The sequence below is a fragment of the Pongo pygmaeus genome, chromosome 10 (assembly GCF_028885625.2).
Source record: "Pongo pygmaeus isolate AG05252 chromosome 10, NHGRI_mPonPyg2-v2.0_pri, whole genome shotgun sequence".
Classification (NCBI taxonomy): domain Eukaryota; kingdom Metazoa; phylum Chordata; class Mammalia; order Primates; family Hominidae; genus Pongo; species Pongo pygmaeus.
Window position 1 is genome coordinate 110,667,494 of NC_072383.2, and position 27,036 is coordinate 110,694,529.

The window sequence follows — 27,036 nt, forward strand, 5'->3', positions numbered from 1 at the left end:
TACTAATATTGTGGCTCAAGTGCTGCTATTCAGATTCTAATGAAGACTATGGGCTAGATTCCCAGAATCGAATATTTATAGTTATTTTTTTAAGAGATGGGCATCTTGCTTTGTTGCCCAGGCTAGACTTGGATTCCTGGGCTAAAGCGATCCTCCCGCCTCAGCCTCCTGAGTAGCTGGGGAGTACAGGTGCATGCCACCGCACCTGGTTAAGTATTTTCAATTTTAAGGGAATTTCCTGATAACCTGAAGCAAAGCAGACACTGGATCCAACATGAATTGTGTTTAAGGAACTTGCAAGTTATCTCAAATGGTGCGAAGAGTAATTTACAAATAGTTCTTGGTAACTGGCACCACAAAAAAATGTTGGAGTTGGAATATATCAGCAGAGATTATACATAGGGAACTAATCTGGGAATATGAACATGGCCAACAAGACTTACGAAGGTGAGGGAGATGGCGAGGGGGATCTGGATTTTAGCTCATTTCCTCAATGCTTAAGGGAGTTTGAATCGTTTGCAGGAGAGTTCGATAATGTCAATATTAAACAGTAGTCTTACCTGCAACAACTACTTTTCTCATTTGTAAAATAGTACAGTATCTGGGCCGGTGTGGTGGCTCATGCCTGTGATCCCACACTTTGGGAGGCTGAGGTGGGCGGATCACTTGAGGTCAGGAGTTTGAGACCAGCCTGGCCAACATGGTGAAACCCTGTCTCTACTAAAAATACAAAAATTAGCCAGCCGTGGTGGCAGGTGCCTGTAATCCCAACTACTCGGGAGGCTGAGGCAGGAGAATCGCTGGAACTCGGGAGGCGGAGGTTGCAGTGAGCCAGGATCGTGCCATTGCACTCCAGCCTGGGGGCCAAGAGTGAGACTGTCTCAAAAAAAAAACAAAAAACAAAAACGGTATCTGAGGCCTAAATTAACTGGGCCATATGGAAGCTGGAGGTTGCAGAAAAGTTCTGCACTCCTGAAGCATAAACTGCCGTAGGAAACCCACAAATAATTTGTATAAGCGTTTGGTTCATGGTAGCGTACCCTCCAGTCATACTGTAAAATACATGTCTGCACCAAGACAGGAACAGCATCTAAAAAAACAGGGCACATAAAAAAGCATAAACCTGAGCCCATCTCTGGAGAAAATTAAGAATGGCAGTGAGGTATACCCAAGTACCTATCTTTTGCTAAAGAAAAACCTTGGGAGGCTGAGGTGGGCAGATCACGAAGTCAGGAGTTCGAGACCATCCTGGCCAACATGGTGAAACCCCGTCTCTACTAAAAATACAAAAATTAGCTGGGTGTGGTGGCACACACCTGTAATCCCAGCTACTCGGGAGGCTGAGGCAGGAGAATCACTTGAACCCAGGAGGCGGAGACTGTGGTGAACCAAGATTGTGCCACTGCACTCCAGCCTGGCAACAGAGCGAGACTCCGTCTCAAAAAAAAAAAAGAAAAACCTTGGGATGGAGTTAATTCATAACTGAAGAAACCGGCAAAAACTGACTCTTTGGGACTCATACGAGACAACATCACAGGACAGAAAGTAAAAAAGAGAAAAAGTTCCTACTTCCACTGTGTTGTCAATACCTGAACAAGTTCCGAATCCCAGCTTGTGGGTTCAAGTACCCTTGGATAAATCATGTCATCAGCCTGCCTGAAATCCTCTGGTAACTTCCCACCAAATTTAGAATAAAATCTCATTCCTTCCTCAGACTACAAAGCCCTGATGGCTCTCATCCCTACTCAACTTTCTATCTCAATCCTACCCCTTTCATTAAGTACCAGCCACTTGAACATTTTTTCAGTTCCTGGAACCGGCTCAGCAGTTTCCTGCCTTGGGGAATTTGCATGTATGTTACTTTTTTCCTGACAGTTCATCATTCAGATCAGAGGTCACCATTTGGGAGGTCCTCCTGTGACCCAGTCTGAAGTGACCCTCTAGACACACTCAATTCACATACTGTGATTTACATTATTAAGCAGGATGTAATTACAAACTAACATTTTTATTGCCTCTTCCCCACCTCACAGCCACTAACTAGGATATACGTTACTCACTAACTAGGACACAAGGTCTCACCAGAGCCTAAAGTGGAACCTGCTATATGCTAATTTAAGTGTTCAATACATATATGTTGAATTAATAACTGCAAGTATAGAAGGTACTAACTTTTGAGTCAAAAGGACTAGGTGACTTCAAATAAAAATTCTAAATTCTCAAATATTAAAAATATGCTGGGATATAGCACTAAATTCACAACTGAGATGAATTACACCATTCAGAAGTTTGTGGCTTCTAAGAATCTGAACAAAAAGGAACCAGGCAGAAATGCCAACTTAAAATGAAAATGTTTATGTAAATTAACCCATCCAGTTTAAAGTAGATTTGCTATGCTTCACTTACTTAAGAAGGAAGAATATATACTTCCCATATTAATAAATCACATCAAATAAGTAGGAAGTTTCAATAACAAGCCTGTAGATACATTGAAACCCCTTTTTATATTAAAAGTTAAAATGAAAGACAAATCCAGATTGAACATAGTGATTGCAAAATATAATGCAATTTTGAACAATTAAAATTATGAAAATATACAAAATTGATGGGCAACACAACTAGGCATTTGTACATTTTCCATTATGTGGAGAACACTACAAGTTTCTCTACCTTTTATCCACATCAGATAAATGATTTAAACCAAATGTTTGCTTTGGAGAGTCTTAACTTAGGATCTCAGTAGTATAAAAAGCAATAATTTTTCAGTCTGTAAACAGTAGTCGTGATTTTTCTCCTTTCCTTTTTTAAATATCAGTTTACCACACAAAAACAAAACAAAAAAACCCATACAAATCAAAAACAGCAGCAGCAGCAATGGGTTATTTGGGAATTCTCTTCAAATACCAATGCCATACGATTGCTGGGAGAGGGTTTTACTCATGTAAGAATATATATATATATATATATTTTTTTAACTGTACACAATTTATAGTGCATGAGGGTTTCCAAAAGAACAGATTGATAAGAGATATTGGCCATTTCTGCATAATTTCATTCTTTTTACAATTATCTCAAAATGTGAAAGCTGGATCTAATTGAAATGCTACATTTAGTAGGAAAATCAGCAAATAACAAAGGAAGCATAACCTCAACATAACATTATTTGTCATTAAAGCCAGTAGAGGTCCCAGATATCTTTAGACAAGAGACTGGTTAGGAAGACCACTAGAGTCACACACTGTCCGTGAGGACCAAGGCCAGCCCACTGAACATACGTATGCTAGATTGATCATGGTCAGTCGATAGACTTTTTCAAAGAGCATTTCCACAGTACAGTACTTTTTTGGATATTCAGAGAGACATCATTTCAATAACACACGCCATACACACGTACCCCACCCTCCCCAGCAGACACACACAAAGTTCCATCTTAAACAGGCCATAGTTTTATGAAAGAATATGTTGTCATTACATGAAATTCAGAATTAACCACAATTTTCCATTCATCTTGTTCAAGACAGTTCTTCCTTTTGGGATAGGGTATATGACCAGCTGTGGCTACTCATATCAAAAATAAATTTTTGAAATTCGTTGATGGACTAGGATTTCCAACAAGCCTTATTTTGAACAGGTAATGTAGTAATTGTTTAAAATTTCCTTGGAAGTTTAAGCACTGTATCAAATTATGAATCTAAGAAAGTCAAAATGAAGGGACAAAATGCAATTACTTTGCATACACAGATATTCCCAGCTCTCTTGGTTGCTTTTAAAAGAAAAAAGTACCACATTTCACTGGAGCAGTGCAGGTTGGAAAGCACCTTTAAGGTCTTCAAGACCAATCCTCCACTGGATGCTTAATTTCCTCATCAAATTCATTTCTTTGCTCTTACAGAATTAAACTTGAACTATATTTAGGTAACAGACCAAAAACAGAAGCAGGGATTCAAACAGAAAAATATTATCAAAGAAACTGTATAAATTGTATGACATTTTCAAGAGCAATTTTTACCTCTTCTATCAGACCAACCACTGATAGAAGAAGCTATAGGCTTGGGGACATCCAGGTGAACAAAGTAAACACCATCCTGTTATAATTCTCTAAGTTTGAAGAAAGTAGTCCAAACCTCAAACCCACTGAATAACATTTCTTTTGCCAGCCTAAAACTTAAAGCCTAATGCTAAATCCATAATATTACATTCCTTCCTTCCCAAACCCCCCACTTAAAACATTAAAGTATTAAATCTTAATTTTCAAGTCATATATATATATTTTATATATATATATATATATATATGACTCACAAAACCAATGAAATAAGTATCAGACTTGCCTGCATAAATTATGTGCACCTCTCTTCTTTGAAACAGTCATTCCCATCTTTCCCAAATGTATGAAAGACAGAAAGCTAGTCCTCAGCGGGCTTAATAAGTGGTCTGCACTGCTTTCCCCTCTAAACAGCTATAAATTAACAGAGCCTTCCTTGCCTTCCTACCTGAGATTTTTAACTCTCACAGAAGCTAGGATGGGGATGTCTTAACTATCAGACAAAAACTAGCCAGAAACTAAGTGCCTGTGGTCATCCAAGTGGTGCCCTTCTATTGCGGGTGCATATGCCAGATCTCATCTAAGGTCCTTTGTGTACCTGCCTTGGGTTCTGTGGGAGCCAAGTAGCTGAGAAAGCCTCAAAACAAACTTAGTGCTGTGAAAAGGGGGCCTGTTCCCAGGCATGGTCTCCCCTCCACTTCTTGTGGCTCAAGGACCAGACCAAAAACTCTCAATGTTATTTATAATGGAAGGGCTATTCAGTTGCTATGAGGTTGATGCTTTATGCTTAATTTCTATTGCTGTTTTTATAGACCCCCTGCTCCCCTGAAAAGAGGTTTCTGGTGATGGGAAGAAGAAAAGTAGGGTTCTCTTGTTGCTGCCATATGCATATGAACATGTATAAAAAGTGGTCAAACCCAGATGAGGGTCCCGCTTCTGGTTTATATACAATAATTTAATCAGTTGTATATATTTAACACCTAAAAAAATTCACGATCAAAGTCCTTCATGCATTTTATGAGGAAGTTCTGGATTAAAATCATGGTCAACCAGATGTTGCTTTTGCCTGGGAAGATGGTGTCATATTCTGTTGCAGAGTCATCAGTGCCCGTGGTAGATACTTCCTTAAATTTTTAGTTTCTTTGTGGTCTCAAGTCTTTTTTTCAGCAGCTCCCCCATTTCCAGAAGTGAGTGCAGATAACTGCTCTGCACCTTCCCTTGCACAGTCTTTGAAAATTTTCTCTCTTCCTATAAAGGAGGAGACAAGAATAATTAGTCTTGTTTAAAAACCATCCCCCCAGATTCTAGTTCTCAGATAAAAGTTAAAGCTGCCATTACCTTTGGTCTCATTGCAAGCTCCATCAGAATACAGTGGGTCATTTTCAATTGCATAAAATGCAAAGAAGGCAAAAGGTCATCACAAATGGGTATTTTTCCATGTGATTCTCCACGGAAACCCTATTGTTTTAGCATCATTACTCTTTCAAGTACCCTTTGTTGTAAGTTATATAAGGTAGAAAAACCGGGCCAGGCATGGTGGCTCGCGCCTGTAATTCCAACACTTTGGGAGGCCCAGGCAGGTGGATCACTTGAGCCCAGGAGTTTGAAACCAGCCTGGTCAACATGGTGAAACCCCATCTCTACTAAAAATACAAAACTTAGCCAGGCATGGTGTCACACACCTGTAATCCCAGCTACTCGGGAAGCTGAGGCACGAGAATTGCTTGAATTTGAGAGGTAGAGGTAGTAGTGAGCTGAGATCGTGCCACTACACACCAGCCTGGGCAACAGAGTAAAGCTGTCTCAAAAAAAAAAAAAAAAGAAGAAGAAGAAGAAAAACTGAGATTTCTGATCACTACTTTTTGATCAATAAAAACAGAAAATTATGACTAGTTTGGACATAAAATCCCTACTATTTTGTTATAAGCTGTACAAAATGGAAAATTTGAGATTTCTGATTGTTTTCATCAGAAAAAAGTAGAAATTTATTACTAATTTGTACATCATCATAACCACTTTTAATAATGGCCTCAACTTTACCAACTCCATCATTTCCAGTTACAATCTTAACAAGCCCCTCCATATTGACAAAGCCCCTGAGTTGAAGAGACCAACTGTATATTCTTCAATATGAGTTATTATTTGCTGGCGAATGTTTGCTGTAGTAGAGATCAGAAAACACAAAAGGGAAGGAGGGAGTTCTCACAGAGAAAGGAGGCTGGCTAAAGACTGATGAGGTTTACAGGAAGTTGAGTGCTGCAGAGCCCAGAACTGTAGAACAAACAGGGAACATACTTTCTGACCCAACAATACTAGTACTTCAGACCTAATTTTCCTTAGAAATACAAATGTGCATAGAAAGGTGTGCACAAATACATTTCACTCGGTAACATATGTAAAAGCAAATATAAAGAAACAACCTAAAATGTCCAACAGCAGTGGTGCATTTATATTCTGCAGCTGTTTAATGAACAAGATTGATCCACAGGTATTAGCTTGAACAGATCTCTTGAATATAAAACTGAATTTAAAAAACTTTTTTTTTTTTTAAAGAGGCAGGACTCACTAAGTTGCCCAGGCTGGTCTTGAACTCCTGAGCTCAAATAATCCTCCAGCCTTGGGCCTCCCAAAGTGCTGAGATTACAGCCATGAGCCACTACACCTGGCCGAATTTACATTTTTTAAAGTACAAAATAATACAATAATACTGTATATTTTCTCTATGAATATAAATACACACAAAAAGGTCCTAACACACAGCCAGTTTCACTGGGATACCCCATAGGAAGGAAGAAGGGAATCAGGACTAGAGGTCATAGTCCAGAGGCCTTATTCACAGTGTTTCAAATTTAGAAAGAACGGGAGGAAAGAAAACAGAGGAGCCTAATGGAAACTGAATTGAAGAGACTTTTACCTTTAAAAGACAATTAGCCAGCACTATATGCATCAGGTATTTGGTACTGCTCAGTAACTATATGAAACATGACTTTAACAATATAAGGCCAATTATTGCTTTGTTTAATCCTTGCTATAATCCTATGAAGTAGGCATTATTATCATTTCCATTTACAGATAAAGAGATTGAAGCCTAGAGAGGTTAGGTAATTTTCCCAAGGTCAAAAGACAAAACAGAAGCTAGGGCTTGAAAAATCCAGAGAGCATGGCCAAGTTAAGGATAACCTCTAGAACTCTGAAAACGAGAACTCTTGCTCATCATTCCAGGATGCAGACAGATCTTTTAACATAAACAACCACTTGATAGTCACAACAGGGCTATTGTGCCTATCACTTTCATATCTAACAGTACTTCCCGTATACCATAAGCTCTGGCCCTGCCAACTGTGTCACACTGCGCCACAGAATTCACTTTCCTGCCCCTGTGCTTTTATCTGTGCCTCCTTCTGCTTGGGATCCTTTTCCTACATTTCCTACCTGGTGAAAAGCAATTAATCTTCCTCAAATGTCCCCACTCTTCATTAAAGAAAGCAGACATGTTCATTTTGAAAGGAGGTACTTACGTACTTTTTCACTCACTGGGTTCAATATGAACATGTCTGCTTTTTTTTTTTTTTTTTTTGAGACAGTCTCGTTCTGTCATGTCACCCAGGCTGGAGTGCAGTGGCGCGATCTTGGCTCACCGCAAGCTCTGCCTCTGGGGTTCACAACATTCCCCTGCCTCAGCCTCCCGAGTGGCTGGGACTAGAGGTGCCCACCACCATGCCCAGCTAATTTTTTTGTATTTTTTTAGTAGAGACAGGGTTTCACCGTGTTAGCCAGGATGGTCTCGATCTCCTGACTTCATGATCTGCCTGCCTCCGCCTCCCAAAGTGCTGGGATTACAGGCCTGAGCCACTGCGCCCAGCCCATGTCTGCTTTTTTTAATCAGTCTTTGGTAATGTGAACTGCTCTGAGCCCTTTCCCACAGTAAGCACCCTGTTCAAAGTCTAACGTTCTTAAGCTTTACAAAAGAGGGGCTTACATTTACAATCTCTTAAGGCTGGTGTGCTAAGGAAAATTCTATTCATTCCCTTCCCTATGAAGGTCTGGGGCTATGATGATGGCTACCCTCAGGTTACTGGATAAATTCCCTCATCAACAGTTTAGCTCAGCGGTTTAGCTCAGACAAACTCCCGGAGGGAAGCATTTTCTTAAGATCAGTTTCATCACTGGAGCAACAGGCTAGAAACAGACGACTCCACCACTGTCCTTCTGGCCCCTACCAAAATCCTAAACCTACTCCAGGCCGGTGAATTAACATTTACAAAAAAGAATTGTCATTTTAAGGGCAAAGGCTTTATAAGGATTTTGCTAACTACCAGAATTTGAAAAGACCTAAAATAATATCATAAGACATTTGATGGTGGTACCTTTGATTCCATACTTGGTTTCATTCCCTTTTTGGTTGGCTTGCTCTAGCCTAATTATTATTGACATAATTACTTCTCATGTCCAGCATTTCTCCTTTCTCAGGTGATAACTGGGTGGCAAGGAAGACAGCTGACTCAGCAGCAGGTAACTTCTATTCAAGAAGATTGTCCCTGGATTTCAAAATATGGCTGGTTCCATGTTGCTCAAAATGCTGGCATTAGTTTTCATAGTAAAAGAACAACCCCAAAAATGTATAGAAAGGAGGAGGTATGGGGAGAAATGAAGAGGGGAAAAAACCTACCACCACCAACACAACAAGAAACTACTGCCAAGCACCTTCTAGTCACAAGTCTTATAAAGAGGAAATGATAAATTGAACTTTAACTTGTCCTTGTGATAAAGATGAGAGATAGAGAGAGAGAGAGAGAGAGAGAGAGAGAGAGAGAGAGAGTGTGTGTGTGTGTGTGTGTGTGTGTGTGTGTGTGTATGTGTGTGTGTAGAAAACATTGCCGATTGCCTACAGTCTCTTACCGGTGAGAGAGAAGTGTCTTCTAAAATAAGTTCTTCAAGTTTAAGTGCAATTAGATGTGTTTCAAGCCCTTTAATATGATCCACAACATTGGAAATTAAAGTCTGAAGCCCAGTAACATAGTCTTGGAAACTGGTAAAGACAGGTGGCTGGGAAAAAGATTAAAAAAGAGTTGAAACATTATCAAACATATTACCCATATCTACATCACAAAAGCTACTGAAAGATATGAGGGAATTTAAATAGTGGCATTTCAAACCAGTGGTTTCAAGTGAATGAATGGTACTAAAATAACCAACTAGACATTTGGAGATACAAAATAACACAGTAATATTAAAATAAATTTCAGATAGATTAAATACTTAAATAAAAAAATCCATGAAAACACTGGAAGAAAATTAGGTAACAACTTCTGCAATCATGACACTGACAGTTGAAAAACCCTTTCTAAACATCACACAAAGCTAAAAACCATTAAAAAGATTATCCTTGTTTTTAAAAATATTACTACATTGACAAAAAAAAAAAAATCACTCAAGTTAAAAGACAAATAACAAACTGAAAAAAAAACTGCATCACCTATGACAGGGGATTAGTAACATTATTATGTTAAGAACCCAGTAGCTCAACACATATAAATAGGAAAAATATTACTACCACAATAAGAAACTTGGACAAAGAATAGAAGATATATCAAAGAAATCCAAGAAACACGTGATACAACTAAAAAACCTAGCCAATCAATTAATAAAGCTAGCTTTTCACTCAAGAAGTATTCTTGGACAGTTCAATATCAATAAAATTTTAAAAATCAGTATTAGAAAAAGGAGATACCAATATTCACCTACCAGATGGTTAAGGATACATACACACTCAACACTGTTGGGGATGAGTACAAATGTATATATGCATATACATTTATTAACTGTATAAATGTATATATACAGTTAATTTCAGATCTAAGAGCTATCCTAAAGAAACTATATTATAGGCCAGGTGTGGTGGCTCACGCCTGTAATGCCAGCACTTTGGGAGCTGAGGCGAGTGGATCACTTGAGGTCAGGAGTTCAAGACCAGACTGGCCAACATGGTAAAACCCTATCTCTACTAAAAATACGGCCAGGCACAGTGGCTCATGCCTGTAATCCCAGCACTTTGGGAGGCTGAGGCAGGCGGATCACTTGAGGTCAGGAGTTCAAGACCAGCCTGGCCAACATGGTGAAACCCCATCTCTACTAAAAATACAAAAATTAGCCGGGCATGGTGGCAAGTGCCTGTAATCCCAGCTACTCCGGAGGCTGAGGCAGGAGAGTTGCTTGAACCTGGGAGGCGTAAATTGCAGTGAGCCGAGACTGCGCCACTGGACTCCAGCCTGGGCAACAGAGCAAGTCTCCGTCTCAACAACAACAACAACAACAACAACAACAAAATTAGCTGGGCGTGGTAGCGCACGCCTGTAATCCCAGTTACTCGGAAGCCTGAGGGAGAAGAATGGCTTGAACTCAGGAGGTGGAGGCTGCAGTGGGCTGAGATCCGCCGCCACTGCACTCCAGCCTGGGCGACAGTGAGACTCCATCTCAAAAAAAAAAAAAAAAAAAAAGAAAGAAAAGAAATTATATTATAAATGTATCTTTGTGAATCTGTCTGTATCAATAGCAGCATATTGAATATTTATTTTATATTCAATAGCAGCATATTGAATTTTTGAATATTTATAATATTCAAAAAATTAGAACCAACAATTCATCAATATAATTATAGCATATTAATATAACAGTACAATATATAATCATTAAAAGTAATGAGATATATCTATATTTACTGACATGAAAAGATGTCCAAGATACCCTGTTATATGAAAACAAAAAGGCAAGTTACAGAACCTTCTGGATAGCAGGTTTGTTTACCATAAAAATTTTCGCAGTGGTTATCACTGACTGGTGAGTATATGAATGATCTTCACTTTATTCACACCTTTATGGGTTACTCTGATATCAGAAAAACCATTCTCATTTTTAGAAACCAGAAAGACAACAAAAAACACTACAAAAGACAATTCCCAAAAAGCTATCTGACATGTTCTAGGGTTGTAAGCTTTCATTAGAAGGAGAGCAACAAAGCCAATCTGACCTATACTTTCAAACTTTGCCCTCCTTTTTTTTCCCCCTTTTTGTTGAGAACGAGGTCTTGCTATGTTGCCCAGCCTGGTCTTGAACTCCTGGGTTCAAGCTATTCTCTCTCTTCTGCCTCCTTAAGTGCTGGGATTACAAGCATGAACGACCAGTGCCCAGCCTCAAACTTTGTACTCTTGATCAGTTAAATCATCTTTGTCTCTGTTCTTGTTCTTGTTTAATTCTCCTGAATAGAGTGAAGGAAAGAAGCACCCTCATTCATATCTAAATACCCTTTGTTTGTGAATGAATAGTAACACTCAGCAGAGCATCCAATCTAAAGAACTCCTGGATTTAACTGAATTGTTCAGAAAGTCAATTTACAACTGAAACATCAACTTTCTTTTTTTTTTTTTTGAGACAGGGTCTTGCTTTGTCATCCAGCCTTGTACAGTGGTGCGATCGCAGCTCATAGCAGCCTCAATTTCCCAGGCTCTGGTGATCCTCCTGCTTCAGCCTCCTGAGTAGCTAAAACTGACTATGGGCATGTGCCACCATGCCCAGCTAATTTAAAAAAATTTTTTTGTTTAGACAGGGTCTCATTATGCTGCCCAGACTGGTCTCAAAACTCCTGGGCTCAAGCAATCTCCCCACCTTGGCCTCCCCCAATGCTGGGATTATAGGTGTGAACCACAGCACCCAGCTAACATTTTCAAATGATAATGATTATTATAATGCTGTAGCGAACAAAAAACCCCCATTGATAGTAACAGCATAAACTCAAACCTTAATAAAACAGCACATCATGAGCTGTAACGAGCACTAAATTATTTTCCTGTGAAATGGAAAAAAATTATGTTACTGTTTTTCACGTTCAAAAATTAAATCAATAAAGATAGGGGGAGCCCTAAAACTGAATACAAATGGAAATAAACTTTATATCATATTAATAAAAAGTAATCTCAGTTTTTAATTCCAGTGTTTTTACAGAGTATCTTAACTGTCTATACTCACTGGAACATATTCTAAGGACAAAAAGAATTGCAAAATATTTGAACTTTAATGAGTTTGTTATTGGAACTAGTAGTGGAACTGATGTATGAGTTCCCAAAACTATTTAGTATTTATTGTGAAACAACAAATAAACAAATATATTGATGATATTTGGATGCAGGGTTCTCACTCTGAGAAAAGGAAGCTACAGAAAGGGAATGAGGGAAAGAGTAGAAAGAACTCTTGAAACTGAGAGTATCACTAAAATGCTGGCTTGAAAGTATCACTAAAAATTCTTTATGCAGGCCAGACATGGTGGCTCATGCCTGTAATCCCAGCACTTTGAGAGGCCGAGGCAGGTGGATCACCTGAGGTCAGGAGTTAGAAACCAGCCTGGGCAACATGGCAAAACCTCATCTCTACTAAAAATACAAAAATTAACTGGGAGAGCAGCATCTGCCTGTAATCCCACCTACTCAGGAGGCTGAGGCAGGAGAATTGCTTGAAACTGGAAAGTGGAGGTTGTAGTGATTGCGCCATTGCACTCCAGCCTGGGCAACAGAGCAAGACTCCATCTCAAAAAAAAAAAAAAAAAGTACGTAAAACTGTGTGTGTGCATGTACGTAAAACTGTGTGTGTGCGCGTGTGTGCATAAAAACACTGTCTAGGTCTCGTCATAGAAATAAACTAGAAGCAGTGAACCCCAATAGCAATGAGCACACTAACACCTAGATCTTGGTTTTGAAATTCATTCCCCAGAAAAGAACCAGTGCTCTTGAAAAAATGTCTGATTTCAGTTCAGTGAAAAAATACCAAGTATGTGGAGCATTTATGCTGTTCCAGAAAGGGCCCTAAAACTGATGAGGACATGTTAAAAGACAGAAACCAGCTTAAAGGACCTAGCCAAATTTGGCATAATTTGAGCATCCAAATGAAAATTATGATAATGGATTATAATAAAGTAAACCTCTTAAAAAAGAGTCCATGGTGATACTCAGATAGTGACATTTTAAAAACTACATATATATATATTCAAATTGGAATATATTCAAATATATATGAATGGGTTGGGACATCTCTTATTTTACAAAATAATAGCAGCTGATAAATGATAAAAGACAGAATTTTTAAAAATCATCATCTGGGACACGTCAATGTAATAACTAATTCAGGCACTGAACTAACAATGAATGCTAAAACCAGTGGGTGAAGGGCCATTAGGAAATAGGATATTCATAGACTCAAGCATTATCCCATAGCTTACTTATTACTTATTACAGGAAAAGGCACCTTTATAAAGAAATCTGGTAGATATGTCCTTAATCATATAATGAAATCTGAAATCACCAATAATGGGACACAACAACATTAATCACATTAGTGTCCCATTACTGGTGATTTCAGATTTCATTACTTAATAATGGGACACAACAACATTAGTGACTCCTGATTTAACTCACTAAAAAGGACAACATACTTCAATATAAGCAATCAGCTTACATTTAGCAATCAGCTAAACCCAGATTGTGGGACATTCTACCAAAAAGCTAGCTAATGTCTTCAACAATAAAAACAAAGCAAAAGGTTAAGGAAGCGTTCTAGATTAAAGAAGGGTAAACACACATGACAACTAAAGGTCATGTCAGATCCCTGACGGCATTCTAGTATTTTGAAAAAGGTATAAAAGACGTAATTGAGATAAGTGGAAAACTTTGAATACTGATTTTTTTTTTTTTCCTGAGACGGAGTCTCGCTCTGTCATCCAGACTGGAGTGCAGTGGTGCTATCTTGGCTCACTGCAACCTCTGCCTCTCGGGTTCAAGCAATTCTCGTACCTCAGTCTCCCAAGTAGCTGGGATTACAGGCACTCACCACCATGCCCGACTAATTTTTGTATTTTTAGTAGGGATGGGGTTTCACCATGTTGGTCAGGCTGATCTTGAACTCCTGACCTCAAGTGATCTTCCCGTCTTGGCCTCCCAAAGTGCTGGGATTACAGGCGTGAGCCACCACATCCGGCCTGAATATGGACTTTATTAGATAATATTACTATATCAATGCTAAATTTCTTGAGTTTGAAATTTTCTTGAGTATTATGGTTTTGCAGAGACCTGTCCTTGTTCTATCCTGATGTGTTACATGTCACAAGTCTGTACTTTCCTTTTACATGGTTCAACAAATGAGAGATAAAACAAATGAGATAAATGGTTAAAAACTGATAATCCAGGTAAAGATCTTTATGGTGACGTGTCATATTAATCTTTCAATTTTTCTGTAGGTGTATAATTTTTTTTTTAAGTTAGGGGAGAAAAACAATGCATATGCAGGGATGTCCAATCTTCTGGCTTCCCTGGGCCACACTGGAAGAAGAATTGTCTTGGGCCACACATAAAATACACTAATGTTGGCCAGGCGCGGTGGCTCACGCCTGTAATATCAGCATTTTGGGAGGCCGAGGTGGGCGGATCACTTAAGGTCAGGAGTTCGAGACCAGCCTGGCCAACAGGGAGAAACCCCATCTCTACTAAAATACAAAAATTAGCCGGGCGTGGTGGCAGGCGCCTGTAATCCCAGCTACTCAGGAAGCTGAGGCAGGAGAATCACTCGAACCCAGGGGGCAGAGGTTGCAGTGAGCCAAGATAGTGCCACTGAACTCCAGCCTGGGCTATAGAGTGAGACTCCATCTCAAACAAAAACAAAACAAAACAAAAAAAACACTAACAATAGCTGATGAGCTTAAAAAAAAAAACTCAAAAAATCTCATAACATTTCAAGAAAGTTTACGGGTTTGGGACGCATTCAAAGTCATCGTGGGCCATGGGTTGGAGAAGCTTGGCATATAGGATCCTAAGGACTCAACATGGAGGAAAACTGAAAAGAAAAAGTAGCATGTGGTCAGATTGTTACTTGTGTATCACTTGTGTTACTGTTTACCATGATGACGCTGGTTTCTTTTTTCTTCTTTTTCTTTTTCTGTAAATTCAGTTTGTATGGTCGCAGGACACTCTCACAGTAACTGGATACCCAAAGGATAATAGAAATAGTCTGAAAGGAAAAATTGCAAATTCACCAATAAGGATTACACTAAAAATATCTATCAGGAAATTCGAGGCAATGGATTCAACAAATTCTAACGCAGTTCATCTATGTAAATCCCTTCAATTTCCCATGTGAATCTCCATTCTACTTTCTGCAGTCACTCTACTGATCCATGCCTTCATCATCTCCTGCTCAGAATACTACAATGGCCTAACTCTTCAGCATTTCTTCTGGCTCTCCTAGCTCAAAATCCATCCTCCACTTCACTCCAATTTTCTGTCACTTCCCTGAAGAAGTGGGGACTGATTAACATCCTTTTCACTCAGGGAAAAGTCCAAATTCCTAGGCATGGAATCCAAAGGTTCTTTACAATATGCCTCTCCCCTCACATCTCTCCAAGCAGGTAAGATACCACCTTACCTGCAAATCTTAACTTACATATGTAGGCAAAATCTACCCAGTTGATCAGCACATATCCTGCATTGTATCAAATTAGCTGTTTATATGTCTTCTCCTATACTGCAGTGTGTGCATGTACATATATGTCCGCTTATTACTCATTCATTTAATAAAAATCTCTAAGGCACTTACAGTTTGCCATCACCAGAACAGTGTACACTCCCCATACAGAGTAGTAAGGGGAGAACAGTCAACAAATATGTGACAGAAATAAAAGAAAAGATAATAGATTATGAGTGTTTGCAATCTTCCTTCTCTTCTCTCTGGCAAAAAAAGAGGAGGGAGTTTTGCTGTATCAGTTGCTGGACACTGTCACAATGCATAATATCTCAGTAATTAATAAATGACAACAAATAAAAGAAGCTGGAGGAATTAAACTACATAATAAAGAGTGAGTCAGAAAGGAGAATGAAAACAGCTAGATTTGAGGTGAATCTGGAGAAGTTTAGAGATGAGTACAGCAAATTTCAAGAAGTTTTACCTAAGTATTATGAATGAAATCATCTTAGAATTCTTGGAAGAAATTGGTTTAGAAAATGATTTAAATTGCTTTTCAATTAACAAAAACAGGGATGGAGGGTTAAGTTGCAAGTAGGTGCCTATTACCTGTTCACTGTTGAAAAATGAATCCTGTAGACCATTAAGAACAACAATGTCTTTTAGGAAGAGAACAAAAACTTACCTCAACAAAGAAAACTAGATTTTCTAAAAGAGTAGGATGTGTTTTCAAGTTACCGTCTTTAACTTCTAAGAGGTCACCTTTACATTTACTGAAGACATCTGAAAACAAAAAACATTTTAGTTTTATTCAGCTTTTGTTTCAATGCTATTTTAAGGAACACAACACACAAATAAAGAATAAGCAAATAAAAATTTAATTTAGAAAGCTATTTGTTTTTCATTTTCCATAATGAACCAAACTCCAAAGGATAGACTATCCATTTTAAGTTCTTTAAAAAGCCATGCTATTGCTCTATAGTCTTCAAAATATAAAAAGTAGCCTTAAAAATTATATATTCTAGGGTCTAAACACCAGCGAAGCCTTTTCAGACAGGCCATGAACACAATAAGACTAAGACTCTAAGTGAATGATTCAGAGGACTTGTGCCATTATGGACTGAAAGACCAAAAAAGTACATTGTAGAAATGCATCTTCATAACAGATAATAAATTTTATTATCATAATCTTAATCATTTTCAGACATTCTTCACCTGGGCAATAAAATACAAGACCGAGCCAGGCTTGGTGGTACACGCCAGTAGTCCCAGCTACTCAGGAGGCTGAGGCAGAAGGATTGCTTCATTTAAGGAGTTAGAGTCCATCCTGAGCAACATAACAAGACCTCATTTCTTGGAAAAAAAAAAAAAATCATTTAGGGTCCTAAAAAGAAAGACCTTTTTTTTTTTTTTGAGATGGAGTCTCGCTCTTGTCGCCCAGGCTGAAGTGCAGTGGCGCTATCTCAGCTCACTGCAAGCTCCGACTCCCAGGTACACGCCATTCTCCTGCCTCAGCCTCCCGAGTAGCTGGGACTACAGGAGCCCGCCACCACACCCGGCTAATTTTTTTGTATTTTTAATAGAGACAGGGTTTCACCATGTTAGCCAGGATGGTCTCGATCTCCTGATCTCGTGATCTGCGCGCCTCAGCCTCCCAAAGTGCTGGGATTACAGGCGTGAGCCACCATGCCCAGCCAGAAAGACTCTTATAGATACAAGATGCATATATGTGCCCTTTAACAATTCTATTAAATTATTGGGAACTTAACAATTTAATAATTCTATTAAATTCTTGGGAATTTAATCCCAAGGAAGGACTCAAATAATACCCTAACAATTTGTCCCAAGATATTCATTTCAGCATCAGTAGAAGAAATAACTCATATACATAATATGTCACCAATTGAGAGAACATAAAAAATGTTAATACAATACTATAGAATATTATGCAATCTTGAAAATAAATGGGGTATATATAACTGACATGGAAAGGTATCCAAAATAACAAAAAAATTAAAGTCAAAAAAGCATGGATTACACCATTTCCTATGTTTAAAAATTACTTTTTATCTGTATTTTCATTCACACACATATGTGTTTAGGTGACATCTAGGAGTATTGACTCCAAAGTGTTAACACTACTTACTTATCTCTGGGTGATTGGGCTTGGGAATGGGGGAAAGAACTTCCAAGCTATTGCCATACAACCAGATACAAATACAGGAATCTACAGTAGGAAAACTTACCTTTTAACTGGTCTAGTAAAGACTTAAAACTATTTTCTATTCGTTCCTGAATCTCCATTGTATCCTCTAAAATTGAAAAACAAAAAATGAAAAACTTTGAATTCTATTTTTAGTAAGATAAAGAAGCAAGATAAATACCTGCAAGAAGTTCATGGGCAAGGACATTTTCTTTTCTCTACAGACCCTTATGCATTTTTCATTATTTTGAGACAAAAAGAAAAAGATAATGAAAGGAAAAGGAAGAATAAAAAGAAAGGCACTAATTACCTTTCTGCCAAAGGTACTACCTAAAATTCTTTAAGAGAGCTTAAAATCTATGTGCTTCAAACACTCTAAATGGTAGGATATACTAACCTTATGATTTAAAAAATAAATAAATAAAAGGAAAAGGTCTATGGAGTATCTGTGATTTTCACTGAAAGCTTACAAAAAAAATCTCTTCTCTACAAAGTTTAGTGCTTCCTTTTTTTTTTTTGAGACAAAGTCTCGCTCTATCATCCAGGCTGGAGTGCAGTGGTGCCATCTCGGCTCACTGCAACCTCTGCCTCCCAGGTTCAAGCGATTCTCCTGCCTCAACCTCTGGAGTAGCTGAGACTACAGGCGCCCGCCACCTTGCTTCGCTAATTTCTGTATTTTTGGTAGACACAGGCTTTTGCCATGTTGGCCAGGCTGGTCTCGAACTCCTGACCTCAGGTGATCCGCCCGCCTTGGCCACCCAAAGTGCTGGGATTACAGGCGTGAGCCACTGCGCCCAGCCTACTGCTTCATTTTTAAAATCCAACAGCCTTTCAACAAATGAAGAATTTCTTCAACTTTTGGACCAAACAAGTGATTTTAAATATGGAATGGACTTAAGCTTCTAAAATATTACTTTGTAACCTGCGACTGTACCCTCTCATATACTACACCAGACATTTCCAGAACAGCTTCCAGCTTCCATGTACTCTAAAATTTTCCAAATATGAGGTTATAGACATTTTATTACGTGTACTACATTTTCTGTGACAAAGACCCTGTAAACACACAGTGTACACTTACCTAAACCACTGGTATCCAGCTCATAAATATCATTGACAAGATAAAAAGAGCTTATCTGGCACTGAGAACAGCCAGAATTAAAGAATCCACCCATTCTGGTAGGTACAGGACCAAGGAAAGGATACTGGAAAAAAGGAGAAAAATAATGCTCTTTTAAATCCATCTAAATGCATACAAAATAAGAAAATCAGGTAACTAGTGGACAAAAACCTGTCTCAGTGGTTCAGCTAAAAGCCACTAATCAGGAAACTAATAACTGAATCATTACAGTAAAAACAGAACATTTATATTAATATTAATTTGTTGCTAGCTATTAAAAACTTACCATCACAAAAAGTTATTTTGCTTTCTCCCTCACTAGTCTGGATATTGAGGAAGCCTCTGCAATTCCTTCTGAGTCTAAAATATTCCTCTTTCTCCTGCAGAAGCCATAAACTGGGACAAAACAATTCCTTACTACTCACCCACCCCAAACTCCTGTTTATAAAACAGTCATAAATATAATAATTGCACCTTTGATGGTAAATACGTATTGATGGTACCTGAATATCCTTTTCAATAAATCGCTTTCCTGTCTCCAGGGTTGCCTCCAGCTGTTGAAGGAGCAAACGAAGAATATCAATCCGGGAGGATACCCCATTCTCGGCAGTCTTCTCCGAGTTCTTTGGCTCCACAGGGTGGTTGAGACTTGGAAGTCCACTGATCAGCCTCAATGTTAAGGATCGGATTCTTAACCACAAGGTCTCCTCCTCTAAGGAAAGTTTCTTATGTTCTTCAGAAACGTCCCTTAAACAGAAACATCCCCAAATTATCTAACTTACTCAATCCATTGCTTTCAAATCTTTTTTTTTTTTTTTTTTTTGAGACAGAGTCTTGCTCTGTCGCCCAGGCTGGAGTGCAGTGGCACTATCTCTGCTCACTGCAAGCTCTGCCTCCCGGGTTCATGCCATTCTCCTGACTCAGCCTCCCGAGTGGCTGGGACTACAGGCGCCTGCCACCACACCCGGCTAATTTTTTTTTTGTATTTTTAGTAGAGACGGGGTTTCACCGTGTTAGCCAGGATGGTCTTGATCTCCTGACCTCGTGATCCACCTGCCTCGGCCTCCCAAAGTGCTGGGATTACAGGCGTCAGCCACCGTGCCTGGCCTCAAATCTTTTAAAGTTAACTTTCACCAGTTAAGATGCCTTTGAATGGTTCCAGCTTTCATTTACTAGCTGAATGACCTAAGACAAGCCAAAATGTTCTCAAATCCCATTTCACTATCAATAAAATGGGAATGATAACCTATTTAACAGGTCATTTTTGGCTGGGCACGGTGGCTTACGCCTGTTATCCCAGCACTTTGGAAGGCTGAGGTGGGCAGATCACGAGGTCAGGAGATCGAGATCATCCTGCCTAATACAGTGAAACCCCGTCTCTACTAAAAATACAAAAAATTAGCCAGGCGTGGTGGTGGGCGCCTGTAGTCCCAGCTACTCGGGAGGCTGAGACAGGAGAATGGCATGAACCAGGGAGGCGGAGCTTGCAGTAAGCCAAGATTGCACCACTGCACTCCAGCCTGGGCGACAGAGCAAGACTCCATCTCAAACAAAACAAAACAAAAAAAAAACCAGGTCATTTTCCTTATAAGTGACACTTTGTTCTCTGATTACAAAAATAATACATGAGGACAGGTGTGGTGGCTCAAACCTATAATCCCAGCACTTTGGGAAGCTGAGGTGAGGGATTGCTTGAGGCCAGGTGTTGGAGAACAGCCTGGTAAACATAGCAAGACCCAGTCTCTAAAAAAAAAAAAAAAATACAAAAAATTGGCTGGACGTGGTGGCACACACCTGTAGTCCCAGCTACTAGGGAGGCTGAGATTAGAGGATTGCTTGAGCCCAGGAGTTCAAGGCTGCAGTGAGATATGGTCACGCCACTGTACTCCAGCCTGGGTAAGATCCTGTCTCTAATAAAAATAATGATACATAACATAAAAAATTCAAATGATAGAAAAATGTAAAAGGTAGAAAAGGTGCCCTGATAACCAATACCCACAGTATTATCAAGTTTGGTATAGATCTTTTTAGACTTTTGTAATGTGGATAAAAATCTAACTAAAAATAGGGGCTGTGGCCGGGCGCAGTGGCTAACGCCTGTAATCCCAGCACTTTGGGAGGCCGAGGCAGGCAGATCGTGAGGTCAGGAGATCGAGACCATCCTGGCTAACACAGTAAAATCCCGTCTCTATTAAAAATAGAAAAAAAATTAGCTGGCCGTGGTGGCACACGCCTGTAGTCCCAGCTGAGGCTAAGGCAGGAGAATTGCTTGAACCCGGGAGGCGGAGGTTGCAGTGAGCCGAGATTGCGCCACCGCACTCCAGCCTGGACGACAGAGTGAGACTCCGTCACAAAAAAAAAACAAAAAAAAATAGGGGCTGGGTGCGATAGCTCACACCTGTAATCACAGCACTTTGAGTGGCCCAGATGGGGGGATCAACTGAGGTCATGAGTTTGAGATCAGCCTGGCCAACGTGGCAAAACCCCGTCTCTACTAAAAATACAAAAATTAGCTGGGCGTGGTGGCAGGGACCTGTAATCCCAGCTACTTGGGAGGTTGAGGCAGGAGAATCCCTTGAACCCAGCAGGTGGGGGTTGCAGTGAGCCGAGATCATGCCACTGCACTCTAGCCTGGGTGACAGAGACAGACTAGGTCTCAAAAATAAAAAGTAACTAAAAATAATACTTACACAACTTAACAATTTTAAACAAATTGGTTACAGTATGCAACAGAGGCTCCATCTAAAAAAAAAGTAACTAAAAATAGTATGTATACAACTTAAGTTTAAACAAATTGGTTACAGTAATTACATTATTTTGCAAACTTCATCTTTTTATGACAGTATGTGTAGAAAAGAGTTAACATAGCAGGCCTGCAGCTATTATCCTTAGAAAGGCCTACTTGCAAGGTTGGCCCTTGGCTGATGTCTGGGAACTCTGCACTCCAACTGTTCCCTAAAATGATAAGAGTGGCTCGCTGTGCCTAGATTGTTTATATAAACCATGTTGTTTATGATGAATACCTGCTTTCTTTCCACTCAGGATAGACAGAGTGTACCCACATAACAATGAAACCTTAAGCACCAAGTCTCTACTGGGTTTCCCTGGGCAGGAACATTCCACCTGTGTTACCGCATTTTTCACTGCTGGAGAAAGGAGCATACTCAGTGTTTCCCCTCAGAGGAGGGAGAAAGCACTGGAAGTCTGAGTTCTCCAGAGTCTCCTGTTCCTTTTTCCCTTACGGATTCTGTCATGTGTCCTTTCACTGTAATAAACCTTAGCCATTGAATGCAACTATATGCTCAGCCCTGTGAATCCTTCTGGGACTCAACAATCCTAAATCACTGAATGTGGCCTTGGCAACCCACAAACCACAGAATTTTCAGAACTACCTCATATACACTTCTTAGCATGTTTCTGCATTTATTTCCTTAGGTTCTACTTTCCTAGAAGCAGATCTGCCAAATTAAATGGTATGTGGCATTTTAAATCTTGATACATATCACTACAATTCCCTATAGGAAGATTGTATAAAATTTATCCCTGTGTAAATGCATAAAAAGTATTTACCACACAGCCTTGCTGACCACAAGTATTCATCTTTTTTGCTAGAAACAAAATCTTTATTGCTGTAAGATGTGTTTCTTTGAACTTCTGGTTAAGCCCTTTGCCCAATTTCTTATTTTCTTATTGACTTATTAAGAGTTCTGTCTATATATGAAGGATATTTGTATGAAGAAATTTACTACAAACCTTTAGAACTTAACAAATTTATTATTTCTATTTACAGAAGTTAAATCATTTATGTTCCCAGATTTGGTATAATGCTAGGAAAGGCTTTCCTCACCTATTTAAAAATATTTTCTATATTTTCTTCTAGAATTTCTAAGGAATCCAGAATTTAGCATAGTCTTTAATCCATCTGGAATTCTCATATATGCTGTGAAGTAGATCTAACTTTTAGATTAACCGGCAGTCCCAGCATAAGGGTGAGCTACACTTTCTTCATTTGGCTTACCTATATTTTCTGATCCCTACAACAAACACATGTTATTGTATATTTGTGTAAAGTGAAGTTTGTTTTTTTTTAATTTTAGATTCATCCTAATTTTTTTTTTTTTTTTTTTTTTTTTTTTTTTGAGATGGAGTTTTGCTCTTGTCACCCAGGCTGGAGTGCAATAGTGCGATCTCAGCTCACTGCAACCTCTACTCCCTGGGTTCAAACAATTCTCCTGCCTCAGCTTCCCGAAGAGCTGGCATTACAGGCACACGCCACCATGCCCAGCTAATTTTTGTATTTTTAGTAGAGACAGGGTTTCACCATGTTGGCCAGGATGGTCTTGAACTCCAGACCTCAAGTGATCCACCGGCCTCAGCCTCCCAAAGTGCTGCAATTACAGGCCTGAGCCACCGTGCCCAGCCTAACCTAATTCTTTAAAAATAAATTGCTTTACCCAGGAGTTCGAAGCTGCAGTGAGCTATGATCTTGGTCTCTTTAAAAGACCTGGTCTCTTTAAAAAAACAAAAAACAAACAAACAAAAACTTTAAAAATTGCTTGGGGTTAAATTCCAGTTACCTGTCTTTTGGATCCCAGCTGAAAAAAACATTTAAGTCTCTGTTGTCTCGCAAATCTTCCCATGGAATGTCATCTTCTTCTGGCCTAAGGTTCATTGACTTTATACTTTCTGCTAAACTGGTTGATCTGTGATAAAGAAAAATCCACATATTATTTTAATAGTAAAATAGCCAGAAAATATTATTAATCAGGACTTTCTGTTTTACTAGACAGAAAGGGAAAGAGGAAGGAAGGGCTCATATAAGGTGAAATAGAACCAAGCGCAGATCAAACTGGCTTGCTACATGGCAAGAAAAAGGATTCTGGAAGCCCACACAAAACAAAGGGGATCAGCATTAATTCCCGAAATCTCTTGATTTGTAGGGGAGGCAGAACCTTCGTAAGCACAATATGGACCAGGGGTTGATGACCATGACCTAAATGGCTTCTGTAATGGTCCCAAGATGTTGCTGGCAATACTCTATCATTCCCCATGACATGTACCAAGTTCTGTTTCCCCACTGTCTCGCTCCCTTTTTTCCCCCTATTTTACCTTAAGCCTGCTAATAACACCCATGAGCCCATTAATGGCTCTTAACAACTGATCTAGTCCCTTAGTTCCTTTATAGCTCTCATGCAATACTTACATATTTGCTTCAAGTAGAAGGTCTAACAGCATCCGTTCAGTACGGACTTGTGCAAAATGAAGAGAATTATTCAGCCTGTTCCTAAAAGCGATAAACTCTGGGATCTTCTCAAATGCACCATATTTGTAAGCTTGAATAATATATTCTGAGGTCTGAGAAGGAAAGACATCACCTTGGTATAAATAGTTCACAAGTCAGGCAATGTAAGCAAACCTTGCCAGCCAAAACAAAACACTCAAACTAAAATTAAGTTTTAAATCTAATCTTTAAAGGCCTTGGTCACCAAGTAGAATATTAGCTTTTTAAAATGTTTTTCTTCCTTCTTATACTTTAGACAAATGTCTCCTTTACTAATATTACTAATTGTAATAACCAGCCTCTGCCACCATCACATAAGCCATCTCTTGGCAGTCATGTCTTTCAATTCAATAGGAACTGAAGTTTTGTTTTGCCACATCAGTCAAAAATTTGGTTAGTGCCATTCTGGAAGGGATGTTACTCCATGTTTTTCTGCATCTAAGATAAACTGTGTTTCATACAAAGGTTCCAAAAGCACCAGAATAATAGAACCACCTGCCCCCCCAACCCCAAATAAAAACCACTCTCCTTCAGAAAAAGACAGGCTGCTCCTTGGTTTTGCTTATTTCTGAATACTGTATTAGAAACACAGGGCATATGAGCATTACGTCAGGATAGAAGTAAGACACCAAACAAAAGACCTATAAAAATTCATGTCATAATCTATTCTGAGGACAAAGACTTCAAGAACCAAGTTTCTTGTCCATCTACATTACGTAAGACCTCTGCTGGAAATTTCCTTAAACAAGTATGTGAAGGAAGCATTTACCACATGTGCTTTAATTGTAGCTTAATACATATACAGAGATCAAACATTACAGAACAGAGGCAAGATAAAGAATTCTAAGCAGAAATTCTGGCACAATAGAAGAAAATCTCAGGGAAGAACATTTCATGGGTGTGGGTCTATGCCATCAGGATCAGAAGACAGGAGATTACCCCTTTGGGCCAAGGAAAACTATTATGCTCAAAGCTGATGTCTGCCCCAAAAAAAGATCCTTTCTAGAAAAAACAGTCTTTTTACACAGCTCAGTTAATCAGCTCTGCCCCCATCTCCATTACGTCTGAATAATTTGCCCAGTAGGAAAATAGGCCAATAGTCAACAACATACCCTCTGATATACAGCCTTGCAGGGTTCATTTCAGGCCGCGGGATTGCGCCACGGGCGCTAATTCAACTGCTTTCGATGCAGCTTTTAAACCCCCATGGGACACCTCGGCGAGCTGTTTGCCTGCAGTATCTGGAGAAATTAAAGACGGACGGACACAAGAAAATTAAAAAGATTACTTGTGATCCTGCAGGTTTCAAGAAGGACTACCTGAAAAAGCTCGAGTATACCTTCTAGCTTGATTTAAAGGACAGTGATACACCCTATCAAGAGGAGGCCAGGATACTCTAAACACATATGCCTATCCTATGGCCCCTTGGCTTAGAAAACACAGCAAGCTTTACTAATATCAGCCCTTGTAATAGGAACTTACAGCTGGGGAAAAAAAAAACAGCTGGTTAGGAACACATGATTCAGCAATTAATCAAAAAGAAAATATGACTTTAGTAATTCCAATCAAAGTTATAATTACAGTTCCAAAGTATGCTATGATTTAAGGAGGGAACCCAGCCTTACCAAGTGTAGAGGCAGTTTTAATTTCTAAGTGGTCCGTGGAACACCATTTAAAAAAAAAAAAAAAGGCAATAGCTTTTCAAAGAGAAAAATAAGGGGCAACAAAGAGAGTATAGTCTTTAACAAACTAAGAAGGTAGTCACAGTTCTCTGGCTTATCTTTTTTAGATAGTCCTTCTGTAACACTGCAGTAAAGTACCACTGCAGAGCTAGACAAGGGCCTGGGATGCAATCAATAGGACCAAGGCTGTGGAAGTAGTACTATGTGAAGAAACAAACCCCTACTGGAACTGCAGGCAAAACTGAAAGCCACAGGCACTTTAAAGACTTTTGAATATCAAAGTATGTTGTCCGTACCTATTTCTACTCATTTATGCACCAATGAGGCTATTTAGATCCCGAATGGATTCCTGAAATGAACCCTGGTCACTGTAAAAATTAGTGAAATATATGGACATAAAACCCCTGAATAATGATCTTTGTGAATACCTAGAGATTTTCTTTTCTTTTATTTACTTTTATTTTTTTTTTTGAGACAGAGTCTCACTCTGTCACCCGAGAGTGACAGTTGGAGTGCAGTGGTATGATCTCAGCTCACTGCAACCTCCACCTCCCAGATTCAAGCAAGTCTCCTGACTCAGCCTCCCAAGTAGCTGGAATTACAGGCGCTCGCCAACACACCCAGATAATTTTTGTATAAAATAGAGATTTTAAAGGGAAATTTTAAAGAAGTAAAAACACATAAGTGACTTTTAAAGATATGAAAATCTAGTGCTTATTTTCATATTTTTAAAAATCTATTCCAAAGTAAGATGACAACAGAAAATAACCTTTCTAGAAAGAAAATCCCTATGCAGACCTTCCAAATACAACTTTCAATCCCATAGCACAAAACATTACTAAGCAAAACACTAGATTTTCCATTTAAGTAAAAGTGTCCTATCAGAGAGCTAGGTGGGAATTGAAATGCATCAGTCACCCAAGGAAAAAGCATCTGGGGATCCCAAAAACTACCAAGAATAAAAGATACAGAGTATAGAGCTCTGGATTTGAAGAGAGATATTTCTGATACTCTAAGCACAAGGTTGAACACACATAGTAAGACACTACAATCATAATCTTTCTTAGCCTTCGATTTCTTTTGGAAACAGTTCACACCACAGTCTCTATCTGGCACTCAGCATTAAGGTCAAGCTACATGTTCCTAGCTGTACCATATTTTTCTTTTTTGGTGGGGGGACAGAGTCTCTCTCTTGTCACCCAGGCTGGA

The 27,036-nt window shown here is 39.1% G+C and overlaps 1 protein-coding gene across 2 annotated transcripts in view; it reads right to left on the reverse strand.

Moving 5' to 3' along the window:
• Positions 1–2,485: 2,485 nt before the first annotated feature.
• Positions 2,486–27,036, reverse strand: part of NAA25 (N-alpha-acetyltransferase 25, NatB auxiliary subunit) — an 83,864-nt gene continuing 59,313 nt past the window's right edge. For both annotated transcript variants that reach the window (XM_054442154.2, XM_054442155.2), the window contains 9 exons: positions 24,068–24,219; positions 23,442–23,567; positions 19,368–19,611; positions 18,826–18,949; positions 17,788–17,853; positions 16,227–16,324; positions 14,981–15,091; positions 8,945–9,091; positions 2,486–5,293 (listed from right to left, as the gene is read on the reverse strand). In XM_054442154.2, coding sequence (XP_054298129.1) covers positions 5,171–5,293; positions 8,945–9,091; positions 14,981–15,091; positions 16,227–16,324; positions 17,788–17,853; positions 18,826–18,949; positions 19,368–19,611; positions 23,442–23,567; positions 24,068–24,219 — 1,191 coding nt within the window. In that variant the 3' untranslated portion in view covers positions 2,486–5,170. The remainder of the gene's footprint in view (positions 5,294–8,944; positions 9,092–14,980; positions 15,092–16,226; positions 16,325–17,787; positions 17,854–18,825; positions 18,950–19,367; positions 19,612–23,441; positions 23,568–24,067; positions 24,220–27,036) is intronic.